The sequence below is a fragment of the Crinia signifera genome, chromosome 6 (assembly GCF_055691185.1).
Source record: "Crinia signifera chromosome 6, ASM5569118v1, whole genome shotgun sequence".
Taxonomy (NCBI): Eukaryota; Metazoa; Chordata; class Amphibia; order Anura; family Myobatrachidae; genus Crinia; species Crinia signifera.
Window position 1 is genome coordinate 79,690,119 of NC_139222.1, and position 15,116 is coordinate 79,705,234.

General features: G+C 42.1%; 1 protein-coding gene across 2 annotated transcripts in view; it reads left to right on the top strand.

The window, feature by feature from the left end:
- Positions 1–15,116, top strand: part of LOC146007734 (rap1 GTPase-GDP dissociation stimulator 1-like) — a 116,350-nt gene that overhangs the window by 64,764 nt on the left and 36,470 nt on the right. Inside the window, exons 3-7 of one of the 2 annotated variants that reach the window (XM_083146313.1) lie at positions 809–931; positions 2,665–2,790; positions 5,331–5,459; positions 10,895–11,020; positions 13,253–13,396. In XM_083146313.1, the coding sequence (XP_083002439.1) occupies positions 809–931; positions 2,665–2,790; positions 5,331–5,459; positions 10,895–11,020; positions 13,253–13,396 (648 nt within the window). Of the gene's footprint in view, positions 1–804; positions 932–2,664; positions 2,791–5,330; positions 5,460–10,894; positions 11,021–13,252; positions 13,397–15,116 lie in introns of both variants that reach the window. The other variant, XM_083146314.1, reaches the window with a different exon arrangement.

Sequence of the window (15,116 nt, forward strand, 5' to 3'; positions counted from 1 at the left end):
AGTTCGAAAGGTCATTAGTTCGACAGGTCATTAGTTCGACAAGGTCATTAGTTCGACATTGTCTATGTCGACATTCACAAGGTCGACATGGAGTTTTTCACTGTTTTTTGAGCCAACATGTGCCGACAGGCGGTATTTCATGCCCTACCATCCACTAGGGCGTGGTGGGAGAATAAAATAGTGTGCCGAGCGTAGCGAGGCACCGTGCCCGACGCATAGCGAGCGCAGCGAGCGATGCGAGGGGATGCAGTGCACTTTAAACTGTGTCCATGTCGACTGTGTTGACATTCAGGTAAAAAAACAGTGAAAAACCCCATGTCGACCTTGTTAATGTCGACATAGACAATGTCGAACTAATGACCTTGTCGAACTAATGACCTGTCGAACTAATGACCTTTCGACCTAGAATCATGTCGACCTTTTCCCATGTAGACCTAGAGTCATGTCGACCTTTTAGCATGTCGACCTAATGGATTCGACCTAATGACTTTCGACCATAATGCAATAGACCAAATGATCCCAACCCAAACAGATGTATATAGCATGAAGTTTCTATACCTGTCATGGGAATCTTGGACCCTACAGTACTTACAGATCCTGTCCTATAAATATCATGTTTCATTAGTAAACTATTGTCTTTTATCTGTTGTAAACTATTGAGCAAAACCTTTGTTTATCTGCACACATTGGACAAATCAAGGTTAAAGTAATCATCTTTAAAAAAAAAAAAAAGCATTTTTGATACAGAATTGTACACGGTTATCATCATTACAAAGTCCATTGGTGCCTCTTTGTGTCTTCCCTACAGTGCAGAGATCAGCGAAACTGCTCACAGATTGTGATGTATTACCGGCATTAGCGAGAATACTGAAAACCAGTCCAACTTGCGCAGAAAAAGCAGCCTATGTGCTGGCAGAGCTGGCAAAGGATGGTAAGTACTGCCCTCAGTTTATCCACAATGAGCACTAGTCAGCAACTACTAAGGGATATACCAGTGGCCTTTGAGCCTAGACATATTGCTATTTTTATATAAAGAAGCATTACTATTGTGACGTTAATATCATCAGATCTCAGTTTATTTGTAATGATGGCAAAACAGAGAGCACGATTGTTCAGCATCAAACAGCAAAACAGAGAGCACGATTGTTCAGCATCAAACAGCAAAACAGAGAGCACGATTGTTCAGCATCAAACAGCAAAACAGAGAGCACGATTGTTCAGCATCAAACAGCAACACATCCAGGAATTTCTGTGAATGTTGTTAGACATAGGCCAGCTAGCTACAATATATACCAGCCACTAACTGGCATTTGTCAAACCAACCCCACTAAACCCAACATGATTAAATACCTCCACCCAAGTACTAAGTACATAACAGACATCTGATTCCACCACCTGTGTTACAGTCTGTGTGTCTCTAATCCAAAGCCTGTCAATTAACGCTAGAAATCGAATCTAGGAGCAGAACACTAAATAATATACAAATAATATATAAACTGTGCATGTTACAGTACATTGAATATATTTTCAAAACCACAGTTGTCACCCCATAACCCATAGATTCCGGATTATGGCGGAGATTCTGGTTGACATGCAAAGCTTTGCGTGTCATATATGTGCCATGCGCAGGAACGCAGAATATCTAACTATGTTTAGCATCCATATGCAACCTCGCGTGCGGGGACAAAATCATTTGATTTTGCAAGCGCTCACAGATCTAAGACACCTCTCTGGTGTCTTAGATCTGTCGGCTCCCTGTACCGTAAGCGGGTGGGCAGCTGACATCTACTGACGTCAGCAGCCCGCCCCCCACACCCGCGTCACCGGCACATTTAAATTAGCTCGACCAGTGTTTTCATGGGGACTCCCATGAAACATTGGGCATTCCCATGCCTGCAGCCCTTTGCCGCCACCCCGCGCCCAACGGCTGCACTGCTAGGTGCGTATGGGATGGCGAATAATGAATTTTCCAACACTTTATGTTTTTTTCACCTAAACCCATGAGCAGTGGCATAACTAGATACATGTGGGCCCCATAGCAAAAATTTGTAAGGGCCCCTATTTATCAACTAATGCTGAAAAATGTATACAGCACATTATACTTTGACAGGCAAAGTGGGCCCCTCTCAGCTCTGGGCCCCATAGCAGCTGCACCCCCTGCACCTATGGTAGTTACGCCCCTGCCCATGAGTGTCGCCTCTTCAGATCTATATAACAAAAGGAGCAGGTAACCTGACTTTGCTTATACTGATTTTCTAGATAGGTGCAGCCAGGTGCCTCCTATTCTAGCTGCTTCTGACTGCCTGTTGCTCCCCTCAGTTTAGTTACAGTTCCACCCTCTTTAGTACCGACAACCCTGCTAATAATCACGGTAAATTACAGCGAGTGGGCGGAGCCTAAAAAGTGGCAGACCTATGACCGCTACCCGTGATCAGCAAAACACACCATTTGGCCCATCAGGGAGGGGGGTACTCAGAAACCCCCCTGCGTACGCTACTGCGACTAACGTACATTATGATACCTAGCTAGGATTTATTATGTTGCCTATTTTTCCTACTACTATTTTATTCTGTACTGCCTATATTGTTAACAGTATTTATAAGTGCTATTTTTGCTTAGCGATCATTTTCTGGATATTACTTGACACAAATTGTTTGTCTGTAGAAGAAACCAGGAAACCATGCATTGATGCAGGTCTGGTGATGGCCTTGGTACCCTTTCTACAGAGCTCTGATCAGGAGATGCTTCTTCATGCTGGCAGAGCCATTGGTCGCATCTGTTATGACAACAGTAAGTGACAGATAGGATTAAAGATTCTAACTGAACTGGATCCATGTCCTGGAAATGCCTAACATTCTCTGGCAGGATCATCATTATTGCTACACTGCTACAGAAACTCAGTAGCGTGCTTTAAGCGTAAACTTAACTTAATTGAAAAGTTCAAAATAATCAACATTTGTATTCGTGTCTGCTAAAGATAGAACATGTGTAATTGCTTTGAGAAATTCTGTATGAGAGAGAGAGAGAGAGAGAGAGAGAGAGAGAGAGAGAGAGAGAGAGAGAGAGAGAGAGAGAGAGAGAGAGAGAGAGATCTAACCGTGACCCTTAAAAAAAAACATTGGAGTTAGTTTATACACTAGGTCCATACACACTAGAAAATTACCTTTCCAATCTGGCTGGTTGTAATGAAAATCTGGATATTTTTGGTAGCAAATGACAATTGACCATTTGCTTCTAAACATGGCAAACAGACACAAATGGGTCCTATAGACAAATTAGTCATACACACTAGAAGATATGAAAGACAAAAGAGATTGGTGAACAATATACTGTGAGCTGATCATGAAAGATATTGTGCATCCACACATCTTTAACAATGAGCCTTGGGGCGCACTGTTAAAAGATATTAGGCATACACTCTAGAAGATATTGCCATCAATATCTTTCAGAAGCCTCTTTCTGAATGAGATTGATGCAAATATCTTCTAGTGTGTATGGGCCTTTATGCAGATGACTGAATTTGTTCCCAGAAATTTCCAGATTTTCATTCCAACCAGACAGATTGGAAAGATAATCTTCTAGTGTTTATGGGCCTTTACAATCTCAATCAGATGTTGATGATTGCCAATTTGGCAAGGAATTAATTCCCAAATGCAGTCCTCAAGGAAACCTAAAAGCCCAAGTTTTAAGGATATCCATACTTTAATTAGTACCTCAGCCAGTTTGATTTTACCATCTGTGCACAAGAATGGATATCCTTAAAACCTGGACTGGCAGCTCAGTACACGCTTAAATATTTATCTGTCCAATCTGTCTGGTGGGAACTAATTTCTGGTAAGGTATGGGAGCATATGAGAATTTAATATGTGCTCCCAAACAGTGAAAAACAGACACTGGTCATGCAGACAGATTGGTTAAATCCATTTGATTTAACAAGTTTATCTGAACAGTGTTTGGTAGCAAATGGTTGATTGTCATATTCTCTCATACATTACCAGATTCCTGTTCCCACCAGACAGATTGGACATACAAATATCTGTGTGTATACAGCTTTAGGATGCCTTCAGAACGGTGTTTATAAACCACTGCTTTAAGGAATCTGCAAACTACAGTATGGTAACATTCTGTAGCTCCAATTATTTTTTTGATGAAATAGGGGATGATGGAAATCTAACATACTGTACTAGATGCCCTCAATTCATCTGACATAGGAATCGGCAGAATGGAGAATTGACCCCATAGCTGTATGGTCCTAATAACATATGGTAGTTAGCAAATATTGGGGCAGAATATTAAGCCTGGAGAAGAGATAAAGTGGAGATAAAGTGAAAAGAGATAAAGCACCAGCCAATGAACTGTGTTTGAAAATGATGGTACTGGTGTATTATCACGGCGCCCCCGATGTTGGTCGCGCAATGTTTTTATCGCATCGCATGCCATACACTCGATGGCATGTGATGTGACGTGATTTTACACCACTATTCGATTAAAAATTGTACAAGCACCCTAATGGGTGACTTTATATAGTGTGGCGAATGCAGCGAGCCACCGAGCCCGAAGCATGGCGAGCACAGCGAGCCCCGCAAGGGGACGCGTATACCTGTGAAGTTATGCACGTCCCCTCTTAGGGCTCGGGGGTTAGCTGCGCTCGCCACACTTCAATCAACTCCCCGCCGACATGGATAGTGGGGGTATGAAAAGGTCGTAGGACGCGTACCGCTGCGCTCGCCACGCTTCGGGTTCACGTTTATAGTGGGGGTGGCGTGGAGGTGCATTTAACATTGTAAGCACCCATTAGGGTGCATTTAACATTGTAAGCACCCATTAGGGTGCTTATACAATTTTTAATTGCATCCCCTCTCATTGTATGGCATTGTATGCCATATACAATGGCATACAATTTTAAAATTGTATGCCATTGTACAACATCGTGCAATATTGCATTGCATACCATCGTATGTCTTATGGTATGCGATGCAATGGGCGACGTGATAATACACAAGTACCAAAATGACAGCTGGAAATTGATTGGCTGGTGCTTGATCTCTTTTTACTTTATCTCCACTTTATCTCTTCTTCAGGCTTAATACACCTGTCCCATTGATTTTAACCCCATTGAACTATACATTACTTGAAAGTGATCTTAACACAACTATTTGACATTTTATTTTTATAGCTTGAACATAGTTGACCAGTGCTTATTGTAGTTCTGTGAATAGTAAAGCTAGTATAACTGTGTAGTATTGTACAGTATATTGTTGTACAATCGGCACCTACTTAAAGCACAAATACAATACTATATACTTCAATTATTTTTATATTTTTTTTAGATGAGCTACAAGAGCAACTGGTGGAGCTTGGTGTGCTGACGTCTTTGGTCCGAATATTATCTGATTTCCCAGATAACGATGCACTGGTGCGAGTGTGTCTCTTGGCCTTGTCCAATCTGGCGGATCTAGGTCAGAATAGTCTAAAATTACAGTATAACTCTCTCTATTTCAGTGACAGTTATTATTATTATTATTATTATTATTATTATAAACAGTTACGTTTATTGAGAATAATGGAGGAATGTTTTTTGCATAATTAATTGTACGTAGTCAGTGGTGAACCTAACTTTTCTCGGGCCCTGAAGATTGAACTGTTAGCAGAGCCGGATTAAAGGCCTAATGGACCTGGAGCTGAAAATGTTCAAGAGTCTATTATAAAAGTGTAGGAGGTGACGCCAATGCCATATACTGTAGAACCCATGCACTATAAACCCCATTGTCTCCCTAAATATATAAGTGTACAGAAAATAAGATAAATGCAATTTCAATACTTATGATTTATAGGCAACCATGTGGTCAGCTATAGGGCCAGATGCACTAAGCTTCAAAAGTGATAAAATGGAGAGTGATAAACAGCCAGCCAATCAGCTCCTACCTGCCATGTCACAGACTGTGTTTGAAAAATGTCAGACAGGAGCTGATTGGCTGGCTGTTTATCACTCTCCATTTTATCACTTTATGTGGAGGCCTAGAGCTGCAGCTCTATCTGCCCTGTTAGGGTGGGCCCTTCAACCAGCAAGCATAGAACAACATCCACCAAGTTCCAAATGGTCTATCTCTCACAGCAGTGCCCCCTTTACAAATCATCTAACAGCACACACTTTTAATGATCATTTCACAGATTCTCCATTTTAATATTAACCTCATAGAACCCCCACTACATTAATCACCTCACTGCACTCTCCCACCCCCCTCTTCAATAAACACCTGACAGCACACAGCACTCAGCACCAGCAAAATGACCTTATTAGAGGCCTTATTGTCTTAGGCTCCCTCTCACCCTTTATGACACCGCCCCTGCATGTAGAAGGTTAATGAGAAGATACAAAAATTACAAGTTGCCAAAACTTATTAAGACTTCTCATTTGCCATGTCACAATGAAAGCAGAGTAGTCTTGTCCGTTCACATTCTAATGGACAAAGAAAGCAGATTTCCACCTTACGGGCCAGATGTACTAAGCTTCAAAAAGTGATAAAGTGGGGAGTGATATACAATCAGCCAATCAGCCCGTAACTGCCATGTTACAGTGTTACAGACTGGGTTTGAAAAATGACCGGTAGGAGCTGATTTGCTGATTGTTTATCACTCTCCAATTTATCACTTTTTGAAGCTTAGTACATCTGGACCTATGTCTGCCTTTCAGAGGGACAACGATATATTTGACTTCTGTTGTTTGTGACTAACAACACATTGGAATGATTTTAATAGAAGCAGAATTACTTCAGGGGCCCTTGTGAACGAGTTGTGTATTAACATAGGCTAACCAAATATCATGGTGGTAGGAATCAGAACGTCTGCAAAGAACAGACACAGGGCCAGGCATCAGCCATGCCGAGTGGTGGTCACAATACAATAGTGCTGAGTATGGTTATTTTGCACACCTTGAGCTCTTTAATTGTAACAAAACAATGCAGAATTTCCACATGTTATCTACCAAAAAAAACAATCATAGTGGCTGATTTATGACAACAATGTATCATTTACGAATAATTATCTATCACTAGAAGCTATTAAAGTCCTGGAGTGATTCCATGAATCTGACAATAAATGCAATTTATAACATGGATTAGTCAGCCACAAAGGTGGTGATGCGGGTCGAGCCTGGAATGCATCGCGTCAAGACGTCACGCGACATTGCGTACCCACCCGCACTCAGTGAACTGCCTGTGCAGCTCACTTAAAATTGCAAACAGGGAGTGGCCAGTGGCAATACATAATCATACTGCACTTTACCTATGCAGTCCTGTCCTGTCTGGCCATCGCTTCCTATAGGGACACTTGTCTACTTTGCTATTGCTGTGGATTTCTGATAATTTGTCAAATGAGACATAAGCACTTTCCTGGCCAGGTCACACGTGATGCAACACAGGTAGCTGAGATTTCATCAACAGTGACATTCAACAGACTTGAGCACCCACCAGCAAAAACATACCGTAAATCAGCACCTCTAGTCAGCCATCAGACCACACCACCTGCTTGCAATAGTGATCCATGTTGCATCCTAGGACCCAGCATTGGATAAACTGCGACACCATTGGCTGGCTGACTGACCCGCAGATCCTACAAAGAGGCATCTGTTTTGGGAAAGGGCAGCTCTTCATAACCCCACCCTTTCCCGAAATAATAGCAGACTGTCAATCTACTAGCCTGTAGTATCAATTACAAGCTAATGCAAGCTCACTAGTGTGTAAATATAATAATGGGGGGTGGTTAAACTAGGTCTCACAACTTTTATCTTTAATGCAGTTTCTTACCGAGGTCCAAAACCAGGCATTAAACTTTATTTTACCATCCATATGTAGTAAGTATTTAGGACAGCGTTCTATATTCTTAGCATAGGCAAAACAGAATACATAAGGGGGACAATTAATGTACTGGAGGTCTGAAGACCAACAGCAGCCTCTCAATATTGTGAATCCCATGAGTGCAGTAAGTATACTTACCTCCTCCCCCTCAGTGGCGTAACTACTGTAAGGCAACCCCAGCAGCCGCTTGGGGGAGCAAGCAGCAGCGGGGTCTGTGTGGGCGCCAGCACCCACTCGACGCACTGACATGCTGCTGCCTGCCGCTGTCCACTGACTGAGCACTGGAGGCGAGCCATCCACAGCACGGGTGGTGCCATGGCAGAGATAACAAATCCCCTCACTGATTCAATTGCCTGTACACAGAGCCAGCTATTGGCTACTGTGTAAAGGATGGGCAGGCGGATGGGTGTGAGGGGAAACACGCTGGAGAGGAGCCTGGGGGGGTGGGGGTGCCACAAACTTTTTGGCAGGGGGGAGCAAAATTTATAGTTGCGCCACTGCTCCCCCTCCCCCCAATGTTCCACACCCAGTGCCTAACTTTACCCCCCTGCAGCTTAACCCTCCCTCATAGTGGGTTAGGTTACCCTTCCTACCTGCAGCCTTATCCTAACTCAATACCACCACCGCCTAACCCTGACCCGCCCTTGCATACTTCCAATCAGGATGCCAGTATCGGCATGGAGAGTGATGCCAGTATTCTATCACTGGGATATTGGCAGACAGCATCCGACCACCAGTTTGTTAACCGCATCCCAATAAAACATGGGATTACAGTATGTACCGCTCTTAAACTTTGCTCAACCAATTTATTCATTCTCCATGTTAAGTAATAGTTTTTGATTCATATGTATGACAACACGCATAGCACAGTGAGGCACACATTGCTTCTGCATACATTCAGATACACAATTTAGCAGATGTGAAATAAATTACAAGATCTTTTCACTTCTTAAATTCCACTTTGACTAACAACAATACTGTGTGAATTTATTGCAGGATGCAATGCTTTACTGGAACAGGTTCATATAATTACAATTATTAATACTGTTTTTACAGTCATTGCATAAACATTTTCACAATAATGCATGATGTATCTATTGATTTGCTTTTAAACTATCATCATACTGTATCTCATAAATGAGGAACTCATTATAAACGAGCCAGATCCTAATAGACTATATTTTTCATTTTGCAATCCATAGCTACACAGAAACAATTTACTTACTAATCTAATTTTCCATCCTAAGGCAATAGTTTTACCTTAATGTTCCCATATCACAAAGTTATTTAACATCTGAACATTTCTAGAACTTCATTTCAATTTAAAGAGACATGCGGGAGAGGTCTCAAATCTTGGAGAGATAAAAAAAGGTAAATTTATTAAAAGCTGCTAAAAGTGAAAAGTGTGAATTTGCCCATAGCAACCAGATTATGCCTACCATTTTTTTAGGATGCAATATATGAAAGAAGAATTGTTATTCTTAATTTCCCATGCATCACTACCAGAATATAAACCTGCCACCAATTAAATAAGGATAATAGAGATCAATGATGTGACTATCCACGATATCGGCCGCTACAAAAAATTCAGTAAAACAAAGGGTTGTCCAAAGCGTGCCTCACTGCCCTCACCACCACCCACACACCAATACCCACTCTCCTGACTCCTCAGGAGAAAGTGTGGAGGAGGCATCTTAGAAGTTCAACACCTGCCATTTACATTAAGTTCAACAAGGATTCCTCTCTCAGAGCCATTCTTCATTTTGTTCCCCCCAGATTCTGCAACCCCCTAGGCAACCGCCTATATCATCCTAATGGTAGCGCCAGCCCTGACACTACCCATTATTATATTTCAAAATGCTGACATACCCAGAATGTGAAACCATGCCAAGGGATTGGATATGTGGTTGTTCATTACATAGATGCAATGCTGATTATTTAATATAGTTGAACATCTCATTGCTGTTATGGAGGATTCAACAGTAGGGTGTTTGAAGAGAATGTAGCAGATTATAGGGGGTATTCAATCCTGAGTCATGACTTTCGCAGTGTCCCGACAGTTGTGAACCTGGCCTGTTCTCGGCCGCTTTCCTGTTTACCGGCAGGCGGGATTCAATGTCCCACCTGTTGATCAGTGAAAAAGGGGCGTGGCTGCTTAAAACGGCCGTGGATTGGCGAGACACGGCCTTGATCTAGACAATCCACGGCCGTTCCCGGCAAAACGGGCCAGGCAGCTCTTAAAGTCGGGTCCATTCTTCCGAGATGCCTGTTCAATGCTGTTGGGATAGACACCATTGAATAGGTGCCCGCTGCGATTTTCCCCGTCAGAAGTAGCGGTGGGGATTGAATACCTCCCTATGAGTTATGGCAGTATATTGAAATGTGTTATTTAGTAAAGGTATAAAAGCAGTTTTTTCATGCCCCTTCCCCATGAATGCATGCAATTTAAGAACTAAATTTAAAAATTGAGAAGGAGGGGCACCAGTTCTCTTTTTGGCACAAGGCACCAACAAGTCTATTTATGGCTCTGCTTAAAATCACCTAAAATTAGGTCCCCATATACTTCATTTTGCATTGTAAAGGCCCACAAATAACACTATGGGGTTTATTCTAGTTCATTCTTTCTGACAAAATCCTTCTTAGATGGACAAAACCATGTGCACTGCAGGGGGGCAGATGTAACATGTGCAGAGAGAATTAGATTTGGGTGAGTTATTTTGTTTCTGTGCAGGGAAAATACTGACTGCATGATTTTACACTTCAATATAGATCTCACTTTGAAGAAAAACCCCACCCAAATCTAATTCTCTCTGCACAAGTTACATCTGCCCCACCCGCAGTGCACATGGTTTTGTCCATCTAAGAAGGGTTTTGTCAGAAAGAATGGACTAGAATAACCCCCAATGTTAGACAAGACAAAAGTTGACTTTGATATTTTATACAATACGAGGGAGCATTTTATGTGGTTGTGGGAGGTCCAGAAGTCATACAAAAGCAAGAAAGTGATAAAGTGCAGCCTATTCACTTTTATGTTACAGAAAGTGCTAAGGACGCTTTAAGTAAAACCATGGTGGTTGAACAGCTGGTAAAGCAGCTGAAGAGAGCAGAAACCCATGAAAGAGTTGAGCTTATCATTGAGGTCCTCCAGATGATGGCAGAGAACGGTATGTATATCTAGCATAGTTATTCTCATGTAGCAAGCTCAAGACTCTGAGGTTTGCTGGATGTGTAATGAGAAATACATCTGGCTGAATTGGATCTAGCAGAACCATAAGATGTTACGGAACACCAGCGTGTTTCTAGCTTCTACCAATGTATCCATTCTTTTCCATTGATTTCTCTATCAGGTGACTAGGTGAAAGTTACCAGATCAAGTAAAAAGATTCATTTAATGTATGACCATGCCATTTAGGTAAATAAAGTCGTCTGATCTTCATGTGTCATTATAATGTCGATCCATTACAGAAAATTAAACATTTTGTGACCATTTTTATACATCTGACTACAGAAAGGGGAGTTAATGGTAATAGGATGAAATTCTGCTAAATAAAGACGAACTCAACAAATTGGCCCTAAAAAGTTAATGCAGAAATGACCATAATAACGTTTCCATTACATAACTGTAAAAGGAAATGCATATACAAATGTGTCCTCATACATCATTGCTGCATGCATGCCAAACATCCCCTCTCCGCACCGCGAGACTCTGCTAGTGTCAGGCGCCTTTTCTGCTAAAATTGCATCTTGTCGCAATTACAGTATGCTGCTAGGACGCACCAAGGGTCTGTGCTGATTTGATCTGTGACACTTGTGTAAGTGTAAAATGGGGCATCGTATGGCCATATTGAGGCTAATTGTGGGAAGTATGATTTTTGTAGACTTTATGGTTATCCAAAAAAAGTAAAAAAAAACTCTTGCTACCCCAAAATCACAAATCCCCTACATTACATTTCCCGTAACATGGTTAAAGACACTAAGGGGCCCATTTATCAATGAGTTTTGGCTATTAGAAACTCACCATGTATGATAAATGGCGATTTAGCCAATCAGGGAAAAGAAAAGGTGGAGCGCTAGGTGGATCAATTGGATATCACAATTTTATTATTATAAAAATATATATTGTAAAAACAATTAATAAAAGTAATTATAAACAATAGCATATATGTCAATGACAATAATAATAAAATGAATGGACAAGGAAGATAATACTTATGTCTCTGCGTAGCTGCCGTATATCCTTGATGGTTTTTGGGGCTTTTGTACGCTGGGTTTAGCCCTGGAGTGTAGGGTTAGACAAGTTGCCGTCCTGGATGTTGTAAAATTGAACGCTGGAGGATGATCTGATTCCCAATTTTTGGGGTCCTCGCTATGATGCGCTAATTTCAGGGGGGAACTGGAGTGGATAGCTCGCTGGAGGATGATCTGTTTCCTTCTGTTGAAGGGTCCTCACGATGTTGCGAGTGATGGGGTCCACGATGTGTTGGTGGAAGGTTCCCAAATTGAAGTAAGATAGGAGGGCAATCCGGAGGGGTGACAATGAAAGGGAAAAGCCAGGGTCGGGGGGGGGGGGCAGCGGAGGCAGAGATTCTTCCTGGTCCAATTGGAATTAGCAAGTGCTGCCAATCAGCTCCCAGTACTCCCAAAAAATGTCTTTCAAAAGAAAGTTAGGCCAAAATTCAGCTTTGTTAGCAAAGCAAAAAAGCACACAAATGGACAAAACCATGTTGCACTGCAGGTGGGGATGATGTAACATGTGCAGAGAGATCTCCCTCATTTCACCTAGCCCACATTACACTGTTACATCATAGTCACCTCCCCCCCCTGCCTTCTGCAGGAGACGCCCTGAAATAGCAGCATTCTCCCTCATTAGTCTAGCAATCTCCCTCATATCACCTGGCCCACATTACACTGTTACATTTTTGGGGAAAAAGGAATGAGACACAGATACATTTACATTGAATCATCATCACCATTTCCCAGCACTTTACCAAGTATAGTATCTCTTACTAACTGCTTTGGGGCTCATCTACATTTGGATATAAGTCATTTTATAAGATTCCCCTCAGATGTAGCAGTACACAGCCACACTTCTAGGTGCCACGTTCACAATCTCTCCATATATGGAACTAGACACGCCCTTTGGGGGCAGCATGACAAGCCCGCCTCAATGGGGCGCTGTGCAAAATTTTACTACCAACCATAATTTCCCTGAAACTAATTTTAAAAAGTAGGCAAGTATGCTATTGCGTAATTCCACACAGCCACCTTGTCAAGAGCTTTCAACTTTTAATCAGCCCTCAAAGTTGGCAGCCACAGCAATAGCGGTCTTGTATTAAAGTGCTTTGCAACGGCCTCTTATGTTATACTAATATAAATTTTGTTTTTCATGTACACAGATCCCCTTAAGTTACAATTAGTAGAAGCCTCTGTTCAGGAGATACTGTGTGACATCCTTCAGAAACTACATGACAGCTCGCAGACCGAAGACATGTGCACTCTGAAGTCATCCTCGGACCTTATTGTGTCCTTGCTTCTTGGTGGTAAGTTTGGAATATTCCCAGTGCATTGTGTATGCTACAGTAGTTCTAGCAGGCAGCTCCTTGGTGAGTACAGTTCTGAATCTACACACACACACACACACACACACTGATTTGTTGAAATATAGTTAACTTAGTTCTGCTTGTCGAGGGTCAATAAAGCTTTGATTCTTTTTTCTTTTCCCCAAATCCAGATCCCTTAGTGGTTACAGGCCGAGCTCTTTTTCTGTACTGTGTGCTTTTAGAAAATGAGCCATAGCAGACAGGAGATTTTCTGTTCTTCCCAAATTACACATGTGTACATCATAGGCAGGATTGTGCTCATCGCTCAGAGCCCCTGTCCCATGGCGTTTATTATGGTTTGCCTTTGCTGCTTGGTGTTAGATAAGTACGAAGAAAAATAGCACAAGAATTCAATAAAATACTAAATAAAAAAGCAAAAAAGGAGCCCTGTGGGGCTGGACCTTGTTAAAGCCCAATAAAACTGAAGGAAGTAATCACAGGGATGCTACTACTCATTATGTCCCTTGGTGGTGACAGGCAATGTCTAGCTAGCGAGACGTCTTTCCACTGAATAGTGTCCCTCTAATAGTAATGATTTATATATTTCTAACTGTACTGTAGCTTCCATCTATTCCCCATTCAGCCCTTTGGAGCAATCACACTTTCAAGTTTGTAATTCTGTAAGCCAGCCTTCACTCCTCACTGAGCTGTACACTCCAAGCACAACAGTTGCGGCTATTTTAATGCAGAATAACTCCAGTATTACACGGAAATGACATTCTGAACTGTATTGTACTCTACATTAAATCCTAGTTGAAAACACAGATGCATTAAACAATAATATATATATATATATATATATATATATATATATATATTTATATTACCAGAGGCAGAACTCTGGGAGGCAATGGAGTCATCTGCCGCCGGGCTCCTGCTCTCAAGGGGGCACCTCACCACCATTCCAGTTTAAATCCATTAATTGAAAGCCATCAAAATTGCTTCTGTGGCTGAGTTCTGAAATATGTATGTGTTCTCCCGCTCTTTCTGTATATACATACAGTATATAATATATATTTCATAACAGACTATATATATTTTGAATAACGTCGTGTGTGGGAGGGGGCACCAATATTCATCTTGCCTCTGGGCAACTGGGACAAACTTACGCCACTGTATATTACACACACACACACACAGACATACACAGTATATACAGATGGAGCACCTCCCAGCCAGTCTGCGTGACCGCCAAATGTCCTGAGCTGGCACAGGCTGGCGGACAGGTGCTCCCTCTGACGGGGACACGCGATCATCTCACAGGATCACGCATCCCCGTCAGCACGGCAACAGGGAGTAGATTCATCTTCAGCGAGATGGGCAGGGTTAGTGGGGGCTGCGGGCGGTGACAAGGCAGCAGCATGGAACCAGCGGAGAGCTCCGTCAGCTGGCGGCGAATGGCGATAGAATCACCAGGAGCATCTCCAATGTTAGCTGCTCCATCTGTATATACACGCACAGTTAAGGGTGGAAGAAATATTGAAGAAGTTTGATCTTGTACTTAAAGCTTGAATAAAAATATTCCAGAGGCCTGATTTAGATATGTATGCTAATGGTGTCCTAGCTGCAAATGAAGATGACCACTGGCAGTTTAGCAGATGCAAGTGACTGCATACAAACAGGGCTGGATTAATCCCTTAACAACTGCACAGCCCTCTTC